At 43.7% G+C, this 27,985-nt stretch overlaps 1 protein-coding gene and 1 long non-coding RNA gene across 4 annotated transcripts in view; one reads left to right on the forward strand and one right to left on the reverse strand.

The window, feature by feature from the left end:
• Pde11a (phosphodiesterase 11A) overlaps window positions 1-27,985 on the reverse strand; it is a 353,338-nt gene that overhangs the window by 42,244 nt on the left and 283,109 nt on the right. For all 3 annotated transcript variants that reach the window (NM_001081033.3, XM_006499454.2, XM_006499453.2), the window contains 4 exons: window positions 22,089-22,179; window positions 18,728-18,828; window positions 2,873-2,950; window positions 1,226-1,289 (listed from right to left, as the gene is read on the reverse strand). In NM_001081033.3, coding sequence (NP_001074502.1) covers window positions 1,226-1,289; window positions 2,873-2,950; window positions 18,728-18,828; window positions 22,089-22,179 — 334 coding nt within the window. The remainder of the gene's footprint in view (window positions 1-1,225; window positions 1,290-2,872; window positions 2,951-18,727; window positions 18,829-22,088; window positions 22,180-27,985) is intronic.
• Window positions 8,489-12,121, forward strand: Gm52518. Its single transcript, XR_003953860.1, has 3 exons — window positions 8,489-8,547; window positions 10,085-10,257; window positions 11,855-12,121. It is a non-coding gene; the product is annotated as a predicted gene, 52518 (long non-coding RNA).

The following is a 27,985-nucleotide window of genomic DNA, read 5'->3' on the forward strand; positions in this document are numbered from 1 at the left end:
ATCAAGGTGATGGACAGAAGTCCCGGGGTTGGCGGTGTGCGCCTCCTGTTTTTGAAGGCTCCTCCTGTTTTTGCCTCTTTCTGGTGTTTGGGAGCTGCTGGCACTCCCTGTAGACATCACCAGACAGTCTCTGTCTGACTCTCGCACTGCCTGCTCCTCTGTGTTCCGAGCTCTCTGCTCTCTTACAAGGACATTTGTGATAGTAGCTGGGACTCCTCTGGATCATCAGGCTGTTCTTCCTCAGCAAATCCTTACTACAAACTGCAAACTCACCCTAGATCCATAACCACTTACAACATCCACTCTTGCAAGTAGAAAACTGTCCTTTTCTTCTCAGGTAATAGTTATAGGCTTCTGGGATTTTGACTTGATATGTTTGTGTGGTGATTATCCAGCATATTGTATACCTACCATAAAGTTTTTTTTTAAAAGATTAAATAAAATAACATTTGCACAAAACAGTCATTTATTGATATCTGGATATATCTTCTTTCCTCCAAAACGTCATTTCTCAAGGTACTGTTTTAGAGCCTACAGTCTACATAATAGATGTCTCACAAAATTCGGTGAGGTTGCTGCTAGCTAGTTCCACCTCAGGAGGCTGAGGCAGGAGCAACACTTGAGCCAATGTTTGAGAGCGACCTAGAGGCTATCAAGTCACCCTGGCTCAAGAAAATAAAATAAAATTAAGTCAAAGAGGGTGACAAAACCTAAGGAGCTATTATTAACTCCTCTTAATCATCAAGGAACTTGAGTTAGGGAGCTGCTTAATTTAAAACTACTGTTGCTTGAAGAGGATGCTCGGGTGCTTATGGTTATAAGATTACTATAGGTCCTGATAAAAGTTAAATGGGACACTGCACGCGTTGGCCATAGAGCCCTCTCTGACACTTAAATGGTACCTGAAACAAAAACAGAATTTCTCTTTTCCATTTTCTTTTTTTTGTAAGTGATAAATAGAATCTTGTGCTAAAACACTGTTATGTATTCAAAAACAGTATTGCGAACTGTTTGGCTTACGGAATGGTCAAAGAGCTGTTCAGATTTAGCACATTAGCAAAATCTTGCAGCCAGAAATAGCACTGTTGAGGGGGGACCCTGGAGAGAAAGACTGTGGGGTGAGCTGCCTTCCGACTGAGCCGGCTGTGGCTCCGTGCCAGACCAGTGCCTCTCAAAGACCCTTCCGTCCCTCCTCTGCTGAGCTCTGCCATTAATCACCACTTGCCTGTCTGGAGATCTCCCACGGTTTGGTCACGGCTCCAAGGTCACAGGCTGTCATTAACATTGATCTGAAAAACAGAACAGAACAAACAGCCTGAATAATCTTCGGTTGCATTTCTAAGCAAATTCACCCTAGATCCATATGAAAATAAGGAGCTGGGGCCAGCCCACATCTTCTTCCCTCAACAAAGGGTCACACTGTTTATAGTGCCCCGGTTCTGCTTCTCCATCATGAAGTGGACACTGCCTAGAAGACAAAGGCTTCTCACATCCTCCCTGTTTGCCCCTTTGCTTTGTTTTGTCTGCGGCAAATCCAGGAAAGCAGTGCAGCCCTCTTTCTACACCGGAGTCAAGCAGGCTCTGGCTAAAATAACGTGCAAGGAGCGTTTCCCTTTCTTAACCATAAGCAAGGTGATCTCGGTGTCTAACACTGTGTGGCCGATGAATCTGCTTACTGACTTAGCACAGACGACAAAGGACAGAAACCCATGGCAAAGAGGTGAGGGACACGCTGTGGCAGAAGCTCTCTTATGTGCGTAGCTCCACACAGCCACGATTTAGCAGAGAGCCACACTGTGTCACCTGGATTACTGCCCGGAGTCCACTATATTTTATACACGTTCTCAAAAAATGTATCTGGCTGTAGTTTTCCTTCATCTGTGCATACATAAAACACAGGTACGCCATGAATCAGGTTCTCAAGGGCAGATTTAACCAGGATTTATGCTGAACCAAGGGCATGCTGGAAGTATTATCAGATGTGGTGAAAGGGTGAAAATTAAGGTATATCTTTCATCTCCAGTCTGCCGGTTTTTTTTTTTTTTTTCAGCTGTACCGGAAGTATACGATGAAAGTAGCCCAGGGCTGGGTCCAGGAGGTGCCCTGGCTGCTGCTCTCAGAAGAAAGGGTACGCTGTGAAAGGTCAGAGGGTTGCCCCACCGCTGTCAGCTAGCATTTTAAACCCTGCTGGATCTCAACATCTTGGAAACATGTCTGCTGCCCAGATGGCAGAGCAGGATTGGAGTGGGCAGAGTCCCAGCTAACAATGGATCATTCACAGCGAGTCAGGCTGCGCCAGCGTCAACCACCCCCTTGGACTAGAGCAGCATTTAAGAAGCAGCACCAAACACCCAGAAGCTAAGTTCTCTGCAAACAAAGACAGCTGTCTATTGTTGGGTTCTGATCCTCTGTAGGGAGCACCTTGCAGTGCTCACTTTTCCCGTGCTTTTGCATGAAAATGCTCTCCTACCTAAAGGGCTAACTGCCTTCTGACAGAACCCTCGCTGTAGCCACAGAGCTGGATGCGATTATTCTTACAGGCAAAAGCACGGAGACATTAAGTAACTGTCTCGAGGTAAATAAAGGGCTCAGGATTCTGTGTTTATCGCAAGCTACCAGATTTACCAACACACTCCAAGGATTCTCATTCTAGATTTTGTGAGTTCAAGAGGGGCCACGACTGTGGGTAGCACATGGTGGTGCCTCCTGCTCGGGAAATAATCTCTGTGTGGCTGCCTACTCGGAGAATACTTTGGATAATTACCTAGGTTCTATTCAATTGATAATCTGAAACTTTCCCAATGTACACAAACAAAGTGTGGCTAAATGTCCAATAACGGAAAGCCCGCACAATGAGTGCTTTTTTTCTCACCGGAACACATCTCGGTGGCTTGTGATGCTCCAATCGTAGTCTCCTTTCCTGACAAGCTCGAAGAACTCAGTTCTTCTCCTGCAGGAAAATCAAATGAGGAAAGGGTAAAAAACCCTGGAATGAAATTTCTCAGTCTACAGAGTGACATAAACACAGTTATAGGGAGAATATAAGGCGACTCAAACTCAGTAACTTAATATTTGAAATCACGAGGCTAAAGAAGCATCAAAATAAATCACCTAAAAATGTTGAGACATCAAGAGAAAGTGGCAATCATTTCTAAATGTATTTACCACAAAGGATATTATAGATCCATAAAGCATAGAGCAGTGTGGTCAGGACTGTGTGCTGTGAAGTCTCTAGGATGCTGAAAGTAAGAGGAGGAGGCAAGGACAGACAGGAAGCAGGAACAGCTTCAGTGCGTCTCTTCGTTACTCATCGTGGGAAATTCATGACAAGAGAAACTCCCTGGCAGGAAATTCACGATGAAGATTTGTTTTCCAGCTCAGCAAATAACAATTTTACCACCTTTGCGCTTAAATTCATGGCTGTCACCAGGTTGGGAAGTAGCCGTGTCTATGCTGTACACCTGTAGGAAGTTACTAAAACCTTCCAAGCCTTAATTTCCCAAGGTACAAGTTGGGCATTTCATTGCTAACTCACACTGACTTACTGGGAGTGTTAAATGAGAGGGTTGGCATATGTAAGCAAATAGCACAATGCCTACACACACACACACACACACACACACACACACACTACCATGCCTTTGCTTATACACCTCCAGATGGATGGAAAAGACAGATGAGGTAAATCTTAGAGTTATGAAAAGTAAGGTAATTACTTCCTAGTTTTGAAACTTTACACAACTTGTCATTTTTTGTCACAACAAGGGAGAAAAGAGTATGAACGTTTTAAGAGTCATTTCCCAAGTTGTCACCCTCTTAGCATTTACTAATGAGAGAGAAATTGAAAGATTGTGATGAGTCTCTTTCCATAGTATATTCCACCCCACACCTATCTTAAGAGTTGCTCATCAAACAAACTCCCTGGTTTCAGCGACGCTGACTGTAATGCAGACCTCTTGGGCACAACACCCACATCAGCTGTTTGAAGATTCTGGAAAATGATAAAGTGGAAAACTTGATTAAAGTTATTTAACTGTAAGATTCTGTGTAGTGTGGGTGTTTTAAGAAATATACCCTGAGAAATAGCATCAGGGTGTACCAGTCATGCCGGGAGTCAGAGCAGTCTTAGAAACCTATGGAGGTCTGAGTGACACACACAATGATGCTGACAACCGTCTCCCCTGTGTCTGACCTGAGATGCTCAGAGCAGTTGGCCACCTTTGAGTTCCTTGTGGCGAGACAATTAGCCTGGACAAGAGCAACTCAGGAAGACAACATGGAGATCCCTTCCTTATTCCACACAACAGAGGTTCTGGTTCAGGGATTCTCCCTCTTCAAATGGATTCAGGACAAGGCCACACTACAGACCGGGATAATCTCCAAGGCTTGCCCACAACAGTGACTAGAGATGATATTGCACAAAGAAGAACCAGGTCGTTCCCATCCTCTCATGCTGGGCAGGTACCTGCAGTCGGCTGCTTTGAAGAACTCAGCATCTTTCGCATTAGGCCTGCTTCCTTCCAAAATAGAAAGGGGGATAGCTGAGTGGGAAAGGCGTAGGTTTGGACTCACATTGACCTGGACTTAACGGTGCCTGACTTGCTAGATGGCATTCCACATTGCTCAGACTCAGGGTCCAGCTTTCTGGAGAGGACTTGAAGTGAGGTGTGCTAAATGTTCGCCCCAGTGATTCCTCACTGTCTGATTGCCATGGTTAAAGTGAAACCGACGTGAACCGTCTTACTGCCAGCAGTCATGTATCGTGTGGCACCATGTATCGTGTGGGTCGACATGGATCCTGGAGAGTTTATCTGTTGCTTTCCTCTCACAGAACAGAAATTCGTCTTCTTAATTTTTTCTGGAGCCAAAAGCTGAGTCCCACAAATATTTGCGAAATATTTACTCACTTTTATCCTAGGGATTAATTCAGTCTTATGGTCATAAGGCACAGTGCTACGTTTTAAGTGTTTTAAAGTTACCGGGACAGCTGATGAAGCAGCAGGTAGTTCCTCTTTAACTGTGCCACAGTGGTAGGACCAGTAATCTTGAGACTAACTAGAGTGAGGGGAGGGAGGCACTCCACAGTACTTAAATGGATGTCAGAAAAGCCGAGTAACTGGGTGGATGGAGAGATGGCTCAGAGGTTAAGAGCTGGGTACAGCTCTTGTAGAGGGTCTGTGTTGATTAGTTCACAGCCACTTGTAACTCTGTCTTCAGAGGATCCAGTACCCTTTTCTGGATTCTGTGGGCATTTGAACTTGTGTGTGTGTGTGTGTGTGTGTGTGTGTGTGTGTGTGTGTGCTCGCGCGCGAGCACGCGCGCACATGTGAGAGTGATTGTACACACACACACACACACACATACACACATAGTCTCAAAATTAAAAACAAACTAAATCTCCTTCAACAAAGCTCAGAAATCAAAATAAATAGCATTTGAATACACGATTATAAAAATCAAAATAAATGTAGAAACCATGGTGGATAGAATAGTAAATCCTAAATACAAATAAGCTCTGGCCCTTCGCTCGTGCAAGTCATGTGACTTGTCTGGCCACAGTCCCTCCGTTAATGCAGATGATGCTCGTTGGGCCCTTCTTGTGTTCCGAGAGGACTTCCTTCACCTACCCCCTACGTGGTTAACCTTGGCAGAAGTTACCTCATCTCACTGGGCTTCACTTTTCTGTTCAGAAGAGAATAAGCGTGGTGAGCTCTAGTTTGTAAGCGTGTGGTGGGTGTCATGCGCTGATCTGATAAGCAGTGTACTGGTCAAAGGCAGATGCTTAGGAAGGCTGCTTAGATCTCCTCGTCTAGACCCGAGAGCACCTGGCTCTCTCCCACAGATGGCATGTCATCTGGGATGCAGAAGCACAGGATGGAACAACAGCTGTCCCAGCAGATAAGATCATCCCCCAGGAGTTCAGACAGAGGCACGCAGCTTGTCGGAGTGTGGAGGACCATGGGAGGTTTTTCTGGAAGGCCTTGTCAGTCATTGTCTTAGCCAGCATACTCTGTGGGTCTCCATTTCAATCTATGCGTTATCACAAGAAATCGTCAGAATGCAAGCTCCCTGAGAACAGAAACCGGGACCAGTTTCTCCTACTCCTGTTTCTAGTGTCTGCAACAGTGCCTCATGTACAGTAAGAGCTAAATAAGCATCTATTACAATGGTGAATGAATGAAAAATATTATCTCAGAAATCTATTCTGTTTTAAAATAATTCTCCATCCACTGGCTTTCCCTGGACTCTAGTTGCTGTTCTAGAGCTTCAGGGTTGCTCTTTAGAGCTTCAAAATCAATTTTAGGGGAGCCCAGTCATGATCTTATTGACTAGACTCTAACTATCAAAGGCTGGGCAGCACACTAAGTTCTGTGAACTAGGAGCACAATAAGCTGGTGTCGAAGGCTTGTCAACCCAGCCCGTGGGGGGCTAAAGAGGAAGGATGGGGAGTTCAAGGCATCTTTAGTTCAAGGTCACCCTGGAAAACAGAATTTTCTCAAAAAACAAAACAAAACAAAACAAAACAAAACAAAACAAAACAAAACAAAACAAAACAAACTAAGGAGAAAGAACTTGGAACCTAACTCACTGGTAGAGGATTTGCTTAGCTCATGCAAGGCTAGGGGTTCTTTCTCTAGTTCTATGGGGGAATGAAACTTCTGTGGAAGGGATATATTATCTTTGATACAGAGTGGAAGTATAGCTGGCTAAATCGCTGCAAAAAAAATCCTTTTTTAATTTTTTTGTTTGAGAATTTCATATAAGCATATCATGTGTTTTGACAAAATCCACCCCTACATCTTTCTTCAGTTCTACCTCCCCCCGCCCTCACTTTCAAATCCTCTTTTCAAACTTGCCAATCTTGGGTCAACAGCATGGCACAGCGGATAATGACATTGGCTGCCAAGCATCACAATCTGGGTTGGATCCCCCGAACCCACACAGGGGAAGGAGAAAACCAACTCTTGCAAGTCGTCCTCTGATCTCCACGGCATGTCATGCCATCTGTACTGTCCACACACACTTAACTGTGTAGATGTTAGCAGCCCCAAATCTCTGATGTGCATTTGAGTAGCATCCTATGAACAAATTCTCCAATAATAAAAATGTTAATAACTGGAGTTTCAAGTTCCCTGAACTCAGACTGTGTCATGGATATAACATGACATTCACAAAGCTAGATTTGGGAGGAAAAGGAACATTTATTATCCCAAAGGATGGTAGATAGAAGAGGGACACGAGGAATCTTTTTACAAGACATAAAAATGTAGCGAATTAATTCAATGTTTCCCCATGGCCAAAGTGGGACTATTTCTTGATAGACTCTATTTCCTCTGTCCTCCCAAGCTTTGGCTATGACCTTCAAAGATAAAAGAAATATTCTTACAATGATTTTTGAGTGTTAAACTTGAGATGTCAAGGATTGCATTGGGCTGCGTGCCTAGTATTCCCGAGGCCCTGGGTTGGAGAACTTTGTTTTGGTTCTCAGCACCACAAACATACCACAATGGAACAAAACAAAACACCAAAGTCCAATCGTTGGTGGACCTATATGCACCATACGACTGGTAATGCCCTTCCTGCCTGTGAGATGGTGACAACCAGCTTCCAGGGTGTCCTCAGAACTTTCCCTTACAAGTGATAAGAATATCGTACATTTTAAAACATCATATGAATATAGTATATGCATTTTTTTGGCCACTTGCTGTTCAACGTTGAATGCTGAGTGAATTACCTGTGTTGTTTGATAAGGTCCTAGGCTAGTCTACCTCATTGGTTACAATGTTGCAAGTCACAACATTGTGTTTATGTGTCCATTTCCTAATGATTATAAATTCCAATACTTTTGTGAGTGTATATGGTGCTTCTAGGAGTGGCATGTATCTGTCTTGTGAATTTTTTTAGTTCTGTGAATTTACATGTGTCTGTTTGGTTGCATATATAAAATTACTGAGTCTAGAATGATTTCTGTTTTTTTTTAATTTTTGTTTTTATTTTTTTGACATAGGTTCTCGGGAGCCCAACTCAGCAAGTTGCTGGGGATGACCCTGAACCTTTGATACTCTGTCTCCTTCTCCCGTTGCTGGGGTTTTAGGTGTGCACTTCCACAACTGTCTGTGTTTGAGTTTTCATTACAGTTATAGACCATGAGTCCGGGTTTGAACACTTGGAGGAATCTGCTATGCATAATTCTCTCATTTTTCAGCCAAGAAAATTCAAGATGAAGCAAAATGAAGTTATTTCCCCAAAATCATGGGGCGGTTATGCACAAATCTGGGTAGTTCTAAGTTCTCATTCTCTCATATCTGTTGTCTGGGGACATCTCTATAAACGGTGTGTAGCAGAGTCCGTTGGGACCAGGTAGCGCTTTGTTTTGTGAGTTTATGCTCAGTCACAGCTGCCAACCTTCATGAAAGATGATGAGGTCATAGGCTGCTGTGCCTAGGCAGTACCACTCCTGACAGGTTTCTATCCCCAACAGGATGGAGGACGGGGCACTACAAAGAGGTCTGCGATTGGCCTATGCCAGAGAGGTCCACGCTGCAGGTGCTGTGTTTCTGTTCTCTTTCTTTGTGACAACCAAAACAAAAGAGCACTGGAAATTCACAGTGTGTTTGGGGTTGAGTTTAATTTCCCCACATATATATAGCTGATCCTTCAGCAACTATAGGCATCTGTGCGTATAGATGATATAGTCAACCGCGTGTAGGAAATGGCTTCAGAGAGGAGCATTTCCAGGAACAAGATGCTGTTAAAATGAATATTTAAAAACCCACAAAACTATATAATGCCCTTGGAATCGGACTTCTTTGTCATGGGGAACTATGTCATTAACTTCTGAGGCAGATCATTGGAAACCTTGGCTTTCAAGGACGATGCCAAGCGCCCAGCTAGTGAAAAGCAACTTACTGGAAAATCTCATTTATAATCAGATATGTTTTTATTAGGCTTTTTATTCTGCTCTGCTGACATATGTGCCACTCAGAAAAATAGCAGTCTTAAAAAAATCTCCATTTGAACAGAACTACTAAAATTACCCTCAAAAATAATTCCAAAGATTGGTTACCCAGCACTCTTCTTTACATTGAAAACATTCCTGGTTTGTGGAAACTCCTCAAAGTGTCTCTTATTTACAAGAGGAGAAATCAACACTTCTGTGTGCATTTTAATTGGATTTTTTGAAAATTTATATATTTACAAAATATATAATATGCACCTGAATAATATCATGTACACATATACTATTCAGTTAGTACCTTTGCATCTTCTGAAAGTCTATGCATGTTAGGAAGTCTCATTGCCGAAGAAACAAGCATAATTGTGTGTCCCCTGCAGTGTCAGCTCCAGAGTCACCAGGTAGGATCATGAAAGTGGGCACGAGTGGGCAGGGAGGGTGGGCACAGGGCAAGATTGCGATATCTGTCCTTACAGTGTTCTTACATGAAAACCTTTTGTCTACAGTTCATGTTAACTGCAGATCTTTAGGCTGGAGGGATGGCTTGCTGGCTAAGAGCACTGAAGAGTAATCAGGATGACATCACCCTCATAGCAAGCTGGGTGTCCCACAAACGCCTCTAACTCCAGCTCTAAGAGATAAGGCTTCTCTTCTGGCTTCTGACACACACATCATATTCACAGCACACACAGATCAACCAATCATCAAATTAATCAATACATTTTAAATAAAATAAACCTTTTAAAATGAAGATCGTGAAAAGATTTCTGGACTTTGGCAGAAAAGTTTTGAAAAGGGAACGAGAAAAGCAAAATGTAGGTGATAATTTCAATTTTTATGACTAAAGAACAAAAGGCTGTTTATTTTATTGTCTTATTTTTGAGCCCTGGGCCTCACTATGTAGCCCACACTGAGCTCAAACGAGATTATCTTACTTTAGCTTTCTGGAGTCAGAGATGTATACCATCTCAGGTATGCTTAATTTTTAAATGAAATTTCTCTTTAGCTTAAACTAGAATTGGGCCAGAGAAGATCGAAAAAGCGATCCCATGTTTGGTACTGTGTTAAGAATATGAGTAGACTCGGCAGGCTATGTCAAAGGGTTATAATTACTCTTAATGTTGACAGCGTTGGAAGATGAGACAGCACAAGGACACAACAGTTCAACCAGATCACGACCACGGGGCAAGGAGGTGCTTTGCGGCTTGCTCCAGTCACTCTGTGAAGTGACTGCGGCTGGAGCACTCTACATGCAGCTGTGCTCATTTTTCTCTCTTCCCCACCGATCTGGATCCCTAAAGGTAAGAGCTGCATGCATCTCACCTACGGATATATCCCAAATGAGTAGCGCAATGCCTGGCGTACAGGAAGCATCAGGGTTGGAACTTCTCAATTTCTAGCTCATCACTATATCATGGGAGAGGGGATACATATGTGGGTTGTCTAAAGACACTTTGGAATTTGTCAGGAACTACTAAAATCTTTGTTTACCAACACACCTTAGACTTTCTGCCCTAACGTTAAAAGTGTTTCCACGGGCTAACTCATCTGGCTCTCTTAAAGAACAAGAAAGACAGCGATGAGTTAAGTTCCACACTAACATCTTATTGTTTATTAACTTCTTTCCAATCCTGTGACCGGCTGGATACAGGCAACTGTGGAAGTTGAATACACAGAACACAGTGGGTTCTTAATAAACACTCACTGGATGATGAATGAGCAAATATTTCTGTCTGATAGCAGTAGCAGTATTTGTTGAATTCACACTGTATATTTTAATCATTTATCTTGATAGCACTGTGAGTTTTTTCAAAGGAAGGTTAAACTATTATTCTAAACAATCTAAAATAATTTAGTACAGATGACTGCCATTAGATGCTTTTGAGACATGCTACTAACTGCAACTCTTTGGAAGGACAGCGACAAAGAAACCATTCATTTGGACACTTCCCGTAATTGCTGATGAAGAATGTTTGTAGTGCACGAGAGGAGGTGGCAATTTTCAAGCTGAAGAGTGATCTGCTTAATTTACAGAGTCAGTCTGAAAAGCACTGGGCACTTGAGTTGGTGCAGAAAACCTGAATTGTTTAGTAATTTCCAGTTTAAAGAGTAGTCGGAAGCAGTCTGACTATTTGCCATGGATACTGATCAGGGAATGTATGAAAGGTTCTGAGCACATTCTCCCTGGGAGCCTAGGCACCCTGTCTGATGAGGTTGGATGCCCTTCAGGGTAGTATGGCCATAGGCCATCAGCAACCACTTTGTCAGACAAAGAGAAGACTAGCAACCTAAAGGTTAATATGAGAAACCAATATCAAAAGTTTATATTTTGGGAACTCATTATGTCAGGCAGTATGTCAAGTTTAAGGGCTCTGAGAAGTAGCTAAGGAGAAAGAGTAGTAGTTTTCATTGTTACAGAAGATGCTATACAGCTCGTTGAAGGAGGAAAGACATCAAACCTGTAAGTTACAATAATGACCAACCTGGCAGGATGTACCCATTTGTGCAGTAACAGCATGAATGCTATGGGATTCACCAACCACTCTTTGCTTGGATCTAAGGTCTGCTCCACAGAATGAAACTCATGCCTGATACTATAAACCTGGCCAAGAACCCATGGCCAGGGAGCACCAGAGCTCTAGGGAAGAACCTACTGTTGTTTTGCTAAATGAACGTAGGGTCACTCTGGGTAGTAGAGTATTAGTTGGCCTGGCACCTCTTGGGTTTGAAACGCAAACGTGTGCACTGGAGTTACCCCTGTCACTAATGCCTACATGATTCCAGGATTGGGTCTTTGTTTCCCTTCATTACTCTTAAACTACGAATGCAATAACTAAGGAGGGAACAGCAGAAGGAGTAAACCCATTCTGGAATCCAACTGCCTGCTTAATCCCACAGGTACCATTGGATATTGGAAACAACCGACTGAAGCTCTCCAGACCTCAGGTTCCCCATTCATACTATGGAGTTAACAAGATTATCTATATCTAATGGACCAAGATGGCTCAGGGGGTAAAAGTGACTGATGTCAACCCTGATGACCTGTCAGAGTTGGATTTTTCAGACTCATGCGGTGGACGGAGAGAACTGACTACAGTAAGCTGGTCTCTGGCTCCTTGCATGCGCCATGACATGTGCACACTCACCCAGACACACAATCGCACGGACACAATAAATAAAAATGTAAAACAATTTTATTTTTCAGAAGATTATCTGTCTCCTCAGACTGCTTCTAGAATTAAATAGGATATGTGTATGCACAGCTCCTTAGTATGCACCGGGGATCTATCACTTCCTGTTTTTATGACTAATTGAAGAAGTGGTCATAGCTCATCTTTGTTGGCTAGAAACAAACAGTACAGGTACCACGGGTATCGGTGGCATCTCTGCAGTTTGAACATTTGTGATTGTAGATCTCTCTCTCTCTCTCTCTCTCTCTCTCTCTCTCCCCCCCCCCCCCCACTGCTAGTGCCATCTTTTACAGTGCGCATTTTATGAAGTTTCTGGCTGAATGATTTCTTTTTATAAAGTGTTTTAAATCATCAGAGCTCTTTCCTATGGGTAATCTCCGTTCACTGTCACGGGGCCCCTAGCAAACAGACCTGAGTAAAATGTCCAAACTCATATTTCTGACAAGGAAACCAAGGCGGAGAGGAGTTGAGTGACTGACCCTCAAAGTCATGTGGCTGGCTCTTGACATAGTATATGCAACTTTTGCCCGAGTCAGTGAAATTATTATTTAATTATCAAAGCCTTAGATGGAGGACTTGTTAAATGGAGGATTCAGAGTCAGGTACAGGAAGTCAATTAAAAAATTGGTTTTTTAATGAGTTTTCAATGACTGGGAAAGTCAGACTGAACAATTAGCCCCAGACGTAAGGCATGAACCTAGCCATTCACACCAAAGGTTTCGCTTGTTTGTTCTTGTTCCACAGTCCTATAGGCGCTTTCCTGTGTGCTTTTGCCCTGTAGGCTCAAGTATGGGCATTAGAAATGAAGGTCATTACTGTGGTCTCTTTGGTGTCTCTACAGTCCTCTGTACCTTATGTATTTCCCTTCTGGCTCATGATAGGAATTCTTGTCCCGCTAAGAATGAATCCCAAGACTTTCTCAAAGGGTAGAATCCATTTCCTGTCCATGTATGCATTTCTAGAGTGACTTTCTTCTTCCTAGAGTGGCTTCCTTTATAGTTTGATCAATTTCAACATAACTTCTTTATTTTTAATTAAAATTTTTTTGTGTGTGTGTAGCTCAGGTGACTTCAAATTCATGGCAATCACTCTGCTTCGGCCTCCCAAGAGCTGGGATTACAGGATGGTGGCACCACCTAGATCTCTCATGATTTCTGACTTGAGTAGGAAGGACAGGACAACCAATGATAACTAGACCTCTAGAATGAGTCAACGGAGTCTAGTGTATCCTCTTGGCCCTCCCTTTCTCCAGTGGTTGCTAGGGCAACTGATACTACAACTCCTGCCATTGCTGCCCTGTGCAGAGCTTACTGGTGTTGTGGCATGTTTGGACTCCACATGTGTGGGCCTGGAGACAGTTGTAGAACTTTTTAGGCCTCAAGTACATACAACATGGAAGTGTACAGGAGTTTGAAGACTTATGGCAAATTTGGGTTCATGGGGATGGAGGATGGAGGCCAATTTGGGGATGTAGCATATGGGACTTTTAAGATGGTCCCTTCAGGTTTCTGAATGGTCCCAGCTGACCATTGTGGTGACCAGCAGAGGTACATCCTCACAATGGCTTCCCTGTCCTAGCCCTTCATCCATTCCACTCTTATCTTTGGCGTTATTTTCTTAATTAAACAAAATTCGTGCAAGCCTTTGCTTCCAACTGCATTTGCGGCAAGGGGACCCAGGTAAGTTATTCAGCTAAACTGATTGATATTAACTAGGTTGGGTCAACGTTATCATTGAATGTACTATACATGAATGTACAAATGAAACTGTCTCTTGACTCATCCACTAGAGAAGGAATGGGGTGGTTGTGGTAAACTACCCTGAAACAGAATAAGGGCTCACATTTTGCCAAATAGTTGCTTTTGTGACCCAAGCTATAGCATTCAACTATCTGTGCCTAATCTGCAAAGCAGAAGCGATGGAATGAATGAATGATGTCATCCACAACACGCCTTCCAGTTCCCTAATCGTACACTGGTGAAATAGAAGCCTGGGTGACTAGGTGTTTAGTCGTTGCCTCTCCCTCATTAACCCACGGGATTGTTTGGGTTGAAAATATGGCCATACTTTAATGCAACTTTAGCCTGGCTCATGGATCCGTCCCCTGGAGGTCTAGATTAGAGAATGAGCTATTCAGAACCTTGAGGACAATAATGCTGACAGAAGGGGAGCGCGGCAGCTTCTGTGGGAGTCAGCAGACATTAGCAGGGGCTGCAGTGGTAAGATAAGAGCAGAGTAATGAGCAAACTGCTCGCAACCAACTTCCTTGACTGCATCCCGCGGTCACTTAGTGACTCCTTGCATCCCTAACAGAGCTTGATAAATGGACTCCAAGAGCTGAGAGTGGTCCCCCTCCCGCACCCCGCTTTTGTCCCTTTAGGAGTTACTTGGAAACTTGGTTTAGAAAATGCTTCTATTTTGAGAAAAATAACACAAGTGCCAGGAAGGAAAAATAAAGGTGTCGTAATATGCTTTTTTCCCCCCCATAAATCCCAAATCCAGGAGCATCAGTCTAGAAAAAGATGGGCGGCCATGATAGTGAAGGCAACCTGAGGGCCACAGAAGATGTGGAATAAATAGATTGTAAAGCAAATGGGGTTGTTGATGTCACCACCCACAATGCTTGTGATATATGTAGAGTATGCTATTGCCATTCTACACATGAGGGAGAACATCTCAGAGCAAGGCAAGGTGTTTGGTGACACATAGCTAGTTAGCGACAGAGCCCAGGGGGTTTTAAAGCATATATTTTTATTGCAATTAAAATTTGTATTTGATAGGCTGGGGAGGTAGTAAAGTACTGATTACATAAGCATGGGAAACTGAGTTTAGTCCCAGCCCCCATGTTAAGGAGCTAGGTGTGCCTTCTCCTCCCACTGGGTCTCCTTGTCCTGCCTTGGTATGATGGTATGTGTCTGGTCTTATTGTAACTTCTTATGCCATGTTTGGTTGATGTGCCAGGGAGGCCTGCTATTCTCTGAGAGGAGGAACAAGGGTGGATCTGGGGCGGAGGGGAGGTGAGCTTGGGGGGGTAGGTTGTGGGGAAGGGAGGGAGAAAAACTGTGGTTGGGGTGTAGTATACGAGTGAAGAATTAAAAAAAAAGTATTTTAAAAAAGGTTCTAGGTGTGGCAGGGCATACTTGTAATCCCGAGGCTAGTGAGAGAGGGTATCCTAGGGCTCATGGGCCAGCCAATCCAGCTTACTAAGTGGTAAGTTCCAGGCCAATGAGAGACCCTGTCTCAAAAAACAAGGTGAACAGCATCTTAATTGACCTCTGGCATCTGTTTACATGTACTGTGCTCACATGCCTGTGCACACGTGACTGATTTTATTTCATGTATGCGAGTACACTGTAGCTGTCTTCAGACCCACCAGAAGAGGGCATCAGATCTCATTACAGATGGTTGTGAGCCACCGTGTGGTTGCTGGGAATTGAACTCAGGACCTTAGGAAGAAGAGTCAGTGCTCTTAAGTGCTGAGCCATTTCTCCAGCCAGCACCAGGTACTCTCTTTTAGCATGTGGATTCTGGATTCAAACCTAGTCAGTTATGGCAGCAAGTGTCGTTACCTGCTGAGCCACCTCACTGGTCATGGATGTAACCTTTTGTATTTGTCAAATGGGAAACAGGCTGCACAGTTAACACATCACGAGCTCTGAAGGTGGTTGAATGAGCTCATCTTGCTGCCTGTGGTCTTTGGACTGAACTTCCCAATGCTCTGCTTCATGTTTCTTTTAATCACCGTGTTTTCATTTTCAAGAGCTTCTCTCTTCAGGCTTCCTCAGATCGTTTCTTACTGTTTAATGGGCTCAGCCTCTGGCCTCCTCAAGGGAACGAACAACTGGGTTTTCTCTATATTACTTTTTTTTTTCTTTCCTGTTTTGGCCTCTGTTTTTCATTAGCGGTACATAAAACCTCTCTGATCTTTGGTTGCCTGTTTGTGTGTCACAGTCAGAAATTAAAGACTAATTTGGAAGCGTGTGTGTGTGTGTGTGTGTGTGTGTGTGTGTGTGAGTATGTGTTAGAATTGCCCATGAAGTAAAAGAAAGCTCAGTTATTGAGTTTTGGATTAAAACATTCCCACCTAAGAATATTTCTAAAATTTAATGGGTAAACATAGACACACACACACACACACACACACACACACACACACACACACACTCCAGCTTTTTATTATGACTTTGAAGCCAACGGCTTTGGGTATATGGTTTCTAGAGCCCCTAACTTCAGAGTGACTGGGTTCTGGGATTTCATTTCAGGAAACCCAGAGTCTTGATCTATTGCAAACCCGGCTGTCTGAGTCCTGCTTCTTTCTCCTATCTTGTGCTTTTTCCTCACTGCAGAACCCTCTTTTTTTATTTTATTTTATTTTATTTTATTTTATTTTATTTTATTTCTCTGGCTTTTCCCAGAGATACACCAAAGCTGGCTTGCTTGTTCATGGTGGTGGAGGGCTTCTTAGTGGCCCTTAAACTCACAAGCAGGCAGTTTCCTTGTCTCCAGGTGTGAGTGCCACATCTGCCTTCCACCGCACTTTGGGCTCCAAGCTCCAAGCACAGCGCTGTAGAACTGGCTGCTCCTCATTCCTGCTCTCTGAAAGCCCTGCCTCTTACTGCTGGGTCATCTACCACCTCTCATTCTCCACTGATGCATTGACTATGGCAGATGGGGTGTGCCCTCTCATTTTATATTTAACCCTTTAAAGACATTTCATATCATTGAGTTCCAAGGAGGAGAGAGACCCTTCAAGCCAGCGGGTTTAAGGGGGAATGGCAGAAAGAAATTTAAACTCAGGCCAATATCACTCACAGCCTTTACTTCTTCCACTGTCCCATATAATAATTCATACAGCAAAGTTCAGTCATAAATGCCTGTGGCAGGAATGCCCACTGTCCATACCAATATCCCCTCTTCCTTTCTCCACTATTGGTAGAACTCCATGGCGATCCAGAATAAAGTCTTCCTTTCCCAACATGCCTTGAGGCTAAATATAGCCACAGAGCCAAATATTGACTAGTGAAATGTAGGTGGAGATGTTAGGTGGCAACTTCTAGCATACCTTAGGAGATGGCCTGAGTTACCTGTTGCCCCCATCTTTATCCTATCTTCCCGTTGGCTCAAGGTGGAGAGTAGGGATGGAGCTTGAGCCACTGTCTCTGGCTAAGAGGTGGACATCACAGGAACGCAGAAGAAGCCTGGGTCCATGAGGACTTCATTAGCCATTGTACCACCAGCAGATGGTGGGTTTCTGGAGAGAAACTGTTGCTTTGGGTCTCTGTGTTCTACAGTTGAAACTAATTACAGATGACACAGAGTTGAGGAACAGTAGGGTTTTAAGGGAAAGTAGAGTCAGAGACAAAAACCTAAAGGTGGGTCAGTTCAGCCAGATGCTAAAGCAGGGATGGGGACCGGATTCTGTGTAGCATCGACGATCTGATTGTGGTTTAAGGGTCTTGTTTCAAAGGATAAGATGTAGTTAGACATGACCAAAGTAGACAGAAACTACAGGGAGAAATGAGAGACAATAATGCAAAAAGAGTGAGGCCAGAGACGTGGCTTAGTGGTGAAGAGCGTGTTGATGCACAAAACCTGACTTAGGTTTCCAGCACTCGGGCCTCATGGCTCACAGCTGCCTGTAACTCCACCTCCAGAGAATCTGACACCCTTTCTCTTCTGGCCTCCATGGATGCACAACTCATGTGTGTACCTGCCCGCATATAATATGCATATAACAAAAAATCTAAAACCTTTTTTTAAAGAAAAGAATGAAAAATATAGAGGGAGGAAATAAGGAAGGTTTTGGACAGTCAAGCTAAGTTTAAGGTTTCGTTGATGGTTGGATGGATGGAAGTTGGGGATACGTGTCTACGATGCAGGGAGTTACAAAGAGGTATTTCAGACCCTCCTACCTGTAGGTAACTCTCGTTGGTACAACGCAGACATGAGGTCAGGAAGAGCATCTCATGCAGAGAAAGTAGTGTGGGTTACAGAACTCAGAGGAAGAAAGGTTAGAAACCTACAGAGGATCTGGAGGAGGAGAAGAAAGGAATATCTGGCTGTTGGGGAAGTAAAGAGTAGAACTTGACATTGAGAAATCAGTAAGTATTAATGTTAATAAAGCTAGGAAAGGCCAGAAGTCTTCAGTGACCACTGACAGAACAATTTTGGTAGAACATGGGGGTAGACCCGCTGTTCTATATATAAATCTCAGAGAGGAGCACGGAACATGGGTTTCTAGTAGTGTTCCAACCATGAATGTTGTTCATGGCTATTACAGAGACAGATAACACTTTGGAAACAGCCGTCATTAGAAGCACATGAAATCGCATGACCAGCACTTAGCCTCAGAGTCATGAGTTCGAAAGCAGGCTCATCAGTCATAAGAAAGACTTCAAACATGCCACTGTTAGCCACTAATCCTTGGAGTGTATGCGCCATCTTAATGACCTTCAGTTAGATAAGGGAAACGCTGATAGCAATGCTGGAATAATATGCAACATTCAGTGTGGAACCAGGAATTCATTAAAGACGGGATGCCAGTGTCCATTTGTTAGATGGACAGCGTGCCAATACCTACTCAAAGTAGAGCGTGAGGTCTGTGGCTAATATTGACTGCTTCAGGAGCTGCATGAGGTCACTGTATTCCTTGGAGGACAAATTAGCAAAGATGTTGTGACCCTGTAATGAGAAGGCAGAACATCACAAAACACACCATTAAACCTGTAGTTGATGACTGCATGTTTTTCCTATATTAAAAAACAAATTTAAAGTTTAGTAGCAGTTTTCCTTTTTTTTCTTATAGATTCATTTTTCTTTCTATTTATGTGTGTGCAAATGTCTGGATGGATGTGTGGGATCCATGTAAGTGTATGCAGGTGCCCACAGAGACCAGAAGAGGGCATCGGACCCTCTGGATCTGGGGTTACAGGTGGTTGTAAGGTACCTGACTTGGGTGCTGGAAACAGAACTCAGGTTCTCTGGAAGAGCAGCAAACATTGCTCTTAACTGCAGGCCTTCACTCCAGCCCAGAGCTTAATAAAAAGTTTTACAAATACAAACAGATGTCCTGGCAAACAGAGGAGCTAGAAAGTGAGTTGCTTCAGGGGAGGCCCACCAAAGACCACTTTATAATCTGTTGGGTATGGAAGGGAACTCTGAAAACACACAAACTTGTATTGTTTCAGATATGGAAATATGTGGAGAAAAAGTGGGCTAGACATTTGGGAATTTTTCTGATCCAGAAACAAATACTAACTACCTACTAGTAAAGACTTAGCTGGCATCCTAGAAATCTTTGCTGTGGTGCCAAATGACTTTGAGGGAGAGAGAGGCCATTAGACATTAGTTTCTCAGTGGGAAGATTTAGACAATAAAAGCTTTGGGAGCAAATAGAGACATTTTTGGGACTCTACTAACCATTAATACCTGTTAATGGGAGAGGCCAGAGATGTGGTTAAACAGCGTTCAACACACAGGAGATGCCAGTCAGAGACCTACCTCTCCTGAAGAAGTGAGGAACCCTGCACTGAACTGTCAGGGTGCTTCGGTGAAGCGCGTGCTGGATTAAATTCACGGCGCCGGGTATCTATCTGCTCAACAGCTAGGATGAGGATGCTATTGTCTGGGTGCAGTGAAGCTCTAGTGATGATTTTTACCAAAGACTGCAATACAGCTTTACCTCATGCTACCAGAGAGCACTCTTGTTCTCTCCAGAAGCCGGCTCACTTGGCAGCCATACCCCCTTGTTAGTGAAACGGGAAACCCTTCGGCAGTGTCACTGTCATTGACTTCAGGTACTTGCCAAGTCGGGCTTCTTTGATCTGCTTTTCTTAGCATGAAAAATGAACTCACAAGCATATGTGGCCTGGCTGGGAAGTGGACCAATTTGAACCTAGGACCGAGAGCCAGAAGATGATACGGAAGGGAAGGAGCAAATGGCTTCTTAAGAATAAACTATTCTCCGTGAGAGGTAAATTAATTTATCTGGGGAACCAGAATATCAATTAGCAATTTCATTTTAATCAAGCACTTAGGTGATAAGCTGCTTTGCTGAGCTAATTTATCTCATCCGGTGAGCCCTCTGCTCCTGACTACAGGATGTTGGGTCTACCTGGGACCAGGTCCAATATTAATAGCAGTTTTTTAAGTGTACTCTCCTAGGCCTGATCCAGTGATTAAGAGGACAAAGAATTCAAGGAAAGCTAGAGGATGATTTTTGCCCAGGGTTTTCTTCTACTTTGTCTGAGCATCAGCTCATGGGGAAGTTACAGCCAAGTATTCTGGAGCCTGGAAAAAAGTGGTTTAAAGCTTTGGGGGAAATGGTTGTCTGGATTCAGCAACAGACCCAGCATCACCCAGTGGAATTAGGAGCAAGTCAGAGTGGAGGTTTGCATTCAGACAAGAGAACCCGCCTGCACTTGAAGGTCCGTCCTGGTTACCTTGTGACATGCGTTTTACTACTTAAAAAGGACATGGTAAATAGTACTGGTCTTGGGGAGTAGGAAGCTAGGACAAAGTTAGTTTGTATCAGTGCATCACTGAACATGCAAATTGGTCTTGAACAACAAGTCTCCCACAACTACTGCTTTCAGCCTAGGTTTAGGGAACAGGTGAGCAGGGCATAGGTGGAAACCAGGTGTGGAGAATGAAAGGTCTACAGCAAGCTTCCTCAGGCCCTCTAGCTTCTGCATGTCTGTGAAAACTGGGAAGTGGGACAGTGGTGACATCTGCCTTCCTGATGGCAGAATGGAGTGGACCCTGGGACCCAGGGGTTCAGTGCCTTATACTTTTGCTGGTCATTATCACTCGGAAGAAGCTGGAGTGGAGGCTGACCAATGTGTCACGCTTAGATGACACAAACCTTGGGGGGGGGATGGGCTGTTTATGATCTGTGATTACAGATGTGGGCTCTCTGGGGGGACTCATCACACTTGCCAGAAAAGAGCAAACCAAAGCCCCTGCTGTCTTTGCCCCCCTGCAGCTCTCAGCTGACATGTGGCTTTTCTATTCCAGAGCCATAGCCGACAGGAAGCTGGCTCCCTCAGTTCCCATGGCCCTTACCTAGGGGCTTTATTCTGAAATGGAAACGCAGCCCCTCTGGCCTATCCCACGTTCAGGCTTTGGAGTGGTGGTCTCTATTATAAGATTGAAGGCTTCGGTTATATTACAGAAGACATGCTTTCTCAAGATAGTGTAGAGTTAAAAAAAAAAAAAGAACCCTCCATATTTAATGATGGCATTCCAGTGAAGCAGGGTCTTAATGGTGATAATAATAATAATAATAATAATAATAATAATAATAATAATATGGTGTAGGTAGAGAGTTGACCAATAATGGGGGAGAGATGATCCCTTCCTGGCCTAAAAATAAAAAATGTTTGTATGCCTTTGGAAAATTAAACAGGTTCTTCCTGGCAAGTTAGAAACTCAGCTGCCGCAGCCAGAGTTATTTTCTGGTTTCTGTTTTTCTCTGCAGAGAGAAGCCAGCACTCCACCGTCTAAGTCCTGTGTTGCTGCAGGAAGTGAAACAAGGCCCTTGGCCTTAGCCCTGGCCTTGGGGTTACTAACCGTCTCTCACTTTCAAATGCAGTCCTACGAAAAACTTTAAGTTCTTTCGTCTTTTATTCTCAACTTCACTATTGAAGCTTGACTCTTACTGTGTGTCCTTTAACGAAGGCAAAACGATGCTCTGTTAATAAGCAGTGTCTCTGCCTGCTACGCTGTAAGTGGATCTGCATAACCTCCAGTGAGGCCAGAGGAGGCAGCTTAGACCCTGAGCAAGGCTTTTGACATGTGATAGGCTCACAAAAGGCACGAAAGTCTGAGTTTAACTTAAGCACAGCCTCCTGCTCCCGTGGATTTGTACACGGCACAGCACAGAGAGAGCGGGGATCGCTTAGTTGGCCTTCTGTGGAGGGGAGAAGCCGAGCGAGTCGCACCTCACTCTGAAGGATCATCACAGCATGGTTAAAATGGTGATGCTCCAAGGTCGCCGAGGTCCCGTAGAGCTGGGCCAGTGCAGAGTCACTCCTGAAAGAGAACAGAAGGCTGAGTAGGCGGGGCCCTTCAGCTCACCATTTCCCATACCAGCCCTTTGGACTGCTCTGCTCTTGGCAGTGGAGCATGCGCAAATGCATTCCAGTTAACTGTGGGTGGAGTTCATTGTCTCTTAAGCGAACTTTGAGATAATTTTCTGTGTGTTCAGATGGATGCCATGGGTGATACACAGTCAACAAGACCCAGTCCTGGACTTTGATGAATCTACAGAGTAGTGAGAGATAAGATGTGATCAAGAGCAAATGAGCAAGTGTAAAACATGTAGTACAGATCCCAAGTGCTTTGAGTGTGTGTATATGTGTGTGTATGCATGTATGTGTGTGCCTATGTGTGTGTGCATGTTTGTATGTATCTGTATGTGTGTGTATGCATGTGTGTGTGTATATGTGTATGTATATATGTGTGTGCATGTGTGTGTATGAGTATGCATATATATGTGTGTGTATATCGATGCGTGTGTATGTGTATATATATGTGTGCTATAACTCTTGCTTCCCGATCCATGTAGGCTTCATGAACTAAGCCTTATAAATCTTCTGAGTTCGCACAGAGACTTTCTCATTTCATATGTGTTTGACTTTCCTCTGGAAAATACTTGGACGATATTCTGCAGCATCTTTGTTATTTATTCAGCATAAATTTTAACACTCTCTGTTGAGGGTTCCTCACCCACTCTCGGATCTCACTGCAGAAGACTAGAAAATTCCTTGGACTTGAAGTCGCAGCTCTTCCTTCAGTAAGTAGACTTGGGTGGCTATTAGACTTAAGGCCCAGTTTCTTTGTCTCTAAAATCATGCCAGCACTGTCTGTCTCATCTGTTGTTTATGACACTACAATAAAACGCTCGAAAGTGCCTGTCACAGTGCCAGAAAGGGAGTAGAGAGGAGTCTACATTAATTATTAATAGATAATTAAAACACACACAGACATTTCCATTTTAAATGAACACAAAGTTCACTGATACCTAAGGGGGTTACTGTATTATCTATAAATTCCACTTATGTAGAACAGCCTATCCCTCAACAATGCCAGTTCAGTAAAGTATTTTAGAATGTTCCAACAGTTCATCCCCTAGCATTTCTTTGGATTAAGATTTGGTTCAGAGAGACCCAGGGAATCAAATAGCCATTCTAGGGCTCAGTTGAGGATACATCTAGGTCCTGGAAGTCTTTGCTTGCTTATTGTAGAAAGTTTGCAGGCTCGAAAGGACAATTTGGCTTTAACTTGCAAAGGCTGGAGATTTTCAGCTCGTAGCCTGTCCTGCTGGCGAGAGAAGGAAAGGCTGCCCGAATACACAAGAACAGCTTCCATCCCAGCTGCCTTGTGCTGTCGTGTGAAACCGTCAGTTTCAGGGCTGCTGAGGACATACGATCCTTGGAGAGACTCAGCGCCACTCAGACTAGGAGAAGCAGCAGCAAGGTTAGGTGGAGCAGAACTTCTGATCAAGACGGTTGATGACGGAGGGGACTGGATTTTAGTTACTTTCTGAAGTCTTGCCCAAGTTTACTACATCATCTAAGAATCGGACAAAGGTCGAGCTAATCTATGGATGGGTTAACATTTAAGGTCAGTTGCCATTTGTCTTACGTAGAACGCAAGACCAGGACAACTCAGACGGACTCAGACGCTGAGCTTCTGTGTGCCCATCATCAGTGAGTGCCTACCATGTCCTGAGGATCACACTATTTAATGCGTAACTCTATTGAGTCGTGATGGCAACTACAAAATAGGAATTATTTTCTCACTTTACTCCAAAGAAATAGAGGCTTAGAGAAGTGCCATGGCTCTTGTAAGATCGCACAGACGTCTAGGTCTAGTTTGAATCTAATTTGCAAGCTTCCCATTACAGCGGGTGAATGAGAAGTATAGCACACACTTCTGATGTTCTATTCTTATGAAGCTGTTGGCCACCCAGGAAAGGAGCTTTCAAAACACAATTCAGAATTCTACTGGCGTAGCTGTTAACCACAGGCTCCAACCCCAGTCCCCTCATTCATTTCTGTTAACTGGCTCGTTCTGGTGTCCTTTGCTCATGGGTGTGAGTCACTGGGAAGAGGAGGAACATCTTCTGCCTTTTTACTCCTGTTGGTTTAGCAGACCCCAGAAATATTAAGCTAGCGAGATGTTCACAAGGCACTTGTGTTTTCTTTGTTCAGGATGGATGAAGGGGTGCTAGGATACCATATACCAGGCATCTGAGTCCCGCTTTGCTCTGCATTTCCTCCCCTTGTCCCCGTGGTTTCAGATCGCTATGCTCCAGCAGGATGGTCAGGGTCTTATTACGAGATTCTGAATTTGCTCCTTCCTATAATTCCAGATCTCATTCAGTACGGGAGATATGTAAAATTACTAATGTGGTTTCAGTGCAGGGAGACACTAGAATTCATTCATCCATCCATGCATGCACGAATACATGGATGTGCCCATCATTAATGTAGCTAACAAGCACCATTGACTTTTGTTTTGTCAGGTCCCCAAAATGTGAAGCACAGATGTGTAATTCGTGGGTCCCACCTGCAGGAAGCTCACAGTCTCCTAGATTTATGTAGAATTCCTTCTCCAATCAATCCTGAACTAAAATACTCAGCCTCTAGTAGGCAAGAAGCCATCTTAGCATGCAGAGAGAATGGAGCTGATACTAACTTTAGTGAAGTTATTGAAGCAATACTTCCATTTCACACGGACTCCTGGTTTGTACTATATTGTATGTGATTCCTACCAGTATTTCTAAGATTTCAAGCCTCCCAGTGCTTTCCTTCCTGGCCAAGAATCATCAGGAATTCTGTCTGCCATGCTCTTCAGTCCTCACATACTGTAGATGTCCTAGGATCACTGACAGCAAACACCAGTTTAAATAAAACAGGAAATAAACATGATGGCAGAAGATAAATCTGTCAGGGCTTTGTCAATAAACATTCTGTAGACTATTACTTCTTTGAAATGCCAAAAGATATGATGGGCTGAAGTATAAAGGGTTCCAATGTCAAATAACTTAAGAGAAATGCTGGCTTTAAAAGCCTCAAACTTACTGTAGGGTTCCCCAGTGGCATGGATAAACAGGGAGGGGAGGGGCATGCAGCCTTGGGAGTCCTAACTGATCATAAAGCACTTACTAAACAGCTCATGTCTTTCATGTAAAACACTGTATAAACATATACTCTCACCATCAGTCACAGGGGAACACTGACTTTAACACTGCATCTCATTTTGATTGTCTGTGGTAAATGTATCCATCCTATGACTGGCTTTGGGCATATACCCCATAGCTGCAGAAAGGTGATCATATACATTTATATGCATTTGTGTGTACATGCATGGGATAGGGGAAGGAGGAGAGAGGGAACATGGTACTTTATAAATGGGAATATTCCTGATGTGCATTATTGCTTGGGTCGACCTAAACACTGGAACCTTTCATTTTTAGACTGTCAGTACAAAAGGGGGACGTATTCCAATGTAAAAGGGACAGCTCTGTTTCTACAGACATTCATTGCTTGGTGCAGACACTCAAAGTCCATGCACACCGAAGTGAAGCGTCCATACATCCCCGAGATGCATGTTCTTGGAGGAAAGAAAAGCTAAAGGCAGTGTGCAGCCATGGTTTGGAGGAGACTTTAAAAAGGCAAACTATGGAAGGTAATTAGGAAGCTGGGAATTGCTAGAAGGTGGTGCGGAGTGGGATTAGGCTGTCAGGGCAGATTAATGTGCCCCAGTATTTCACTTCTGGGACCTGGCCGAAAGCGACAAGATGGGTTTTCATTCCCAAGAAATGAGTGTAAGAGATTATGCTAGAAATGAATAGGAGGGGTCTCCTAGGAGAATAGACCACAAAGCTGGGCCGTGCTGATATTTAATCATCAGGGGCAGCTGTAATAGAGAGGGGGATGAGTGGGCAATGCCGTCCCTGGAGGAAAGAGAGACGAGCAATTTCAGAGCGCTGTGGTATTGGTGGCCTCGCTACCTATTGATCATTCACGGCACGCTCTCCAATACTTAAAAATTAAGGGTAAAATATGAAAATGCGAAGGTTCACTTATCAGAAAGGCTAAGGGTATAAATCAAGTTGTGCTCTAACTAAAGTCATACTTTTTTATTGTAGAGGCATTTTGCATTTTATATAGTAATTTGTCCCTTGCTAAAAGTCTCCTATGTGTGTGTGTGTTTTTAAATAGTCTTACAGATGACAAAAAGGTAGCCTGTGCTTTGCCACATAATAGCTGCGGCATTTAAGTTCTGTTGCTGAAATCATCCAAAAGGCTAAGATTAGAGTGTGAAAAGTTTAAGAGAAGGGTTTGTCTGCTGTCCATCCTGCTTCTCCCAGAATGCTTAGCACAAGACCTTGAACCCAGAAAAACATTCCATTATTGAAGAATGGAAGAGGACCAAAGGAAACGAATTTCCTCCTATGGCTTTTAAACAATGGTGCACTCATCGAAGGAATCTTATTCTAATCTCTAGACAGTCCTGTCAAAAGTCTCTTCTGACCTTCACTCTCAAATGGAGTCTTAACTGAGGTCACACTAGCAATAAGTGTTGCAAATCTCATCTTAACTTCACTGGATAGTAGCAGGGCCAATGGAAGGCTACAAGCTGGAAAATTGGGTGCAAGAGAATAACTTGGTTTGAGGAGACACTCTGTGCCATCTTCTTAGAGCTGGTAGAGTTGACCGCAGGACCAGAAGATACAAAAAAGGCCTGATGACAATGATGTATTATTTTCCTAATACCTGTGAAAGTTGTTCAGTCCCAGACAACTGACCTGAGATTTCAGACCATTCATTTCTGTTTTTGCAAGATTACGACATTGAAAGATGTGAAAGGTCTAACAGTTCCTCAGTTGTTACAGGCCTACATTTTGAGTGGCTGGATGTCAGGATATATTTCAGCTTTCTTAAGCTTATCTGGCAAGACGGTCAATGACCAGAAAGCTCAGTATCAACAGTCCAAGAGGGACGTCACAAAGTCAAAGGAAACATGGATGCAAAGGTTCGAGAGTGGCTTCTGGACCTGGGGAGCCCAGACCCAATTGCCACAACACCATATCGGTGGAGGAGTTTGCACAAGCCGCAAAATGGAGACAGAGCTATCTACAGAGCTATCTCTATTGTGTTCGAGGGCTTAGCAGAGTTAACAGTCACATTGCCATTTTCCTTGTCCCAGGGACTGGTATTTGCAAGAAAGAAAAGATAGAGAACAATGGGCTTCATCAGGAAAAGGCTTCTTTAAGTGACGCAGGAACCCTGACTCAGTCAGAAGAATGGCTGAGTGCCCCGGATAGGAAAAGCCCTGGGGAGAGGCAGGGTTGGAGTCTGATTTAAAAAAAAAATGTTCTCTACATGCTGTCTTTAGGCTTCTCTCTCTCCATTATCTCCCTCCCCCACTCCTTTCTATAGACTGGCCTTCTTGCTTCTCTCATCCACTTGGTATGTAGTCATCATAGCATCTCCCAATGGCAGCCCCAAGTTGGCAGGGGGCTGCAGCTCAGTTCTCTACAGCTAACCAATGCAATGCGTGAGCACGCTCAGCAGTATCTTCTTGGCTCAACTTTTAATAGGGATGAACTCTTGGTCTAATCTGCTGAGGGGCGGATGTTGAGAAGAACTCCCTGTTCAGTGCGATATACTGACTAGCTGCAGTGGTCAGTGGTACTCCGGGATGCTGTGTCTTGTGCCCATCTCTCTTCAAAAGGACACACAGGGACTTTATTCCTGGTTTACAGACACAATTCTAACTGGTTAGCTCTTCTTTTTGCATCACTGGTAACATGGTAGCTGGCTGG

This window comes from Mus musculus, chromosome 2 (genome assembly GCF_000001635.26).
Source record: "Mus musculus strain C57BL/6J chromosome 2, GRCm38.p6 C57BL/6J".
NCBI classification, from domain to species: Eukaryota; Metazoa; Chordata; class Mammalia; order Rodentia; family Muridae; genus Mus; species Mus musculus.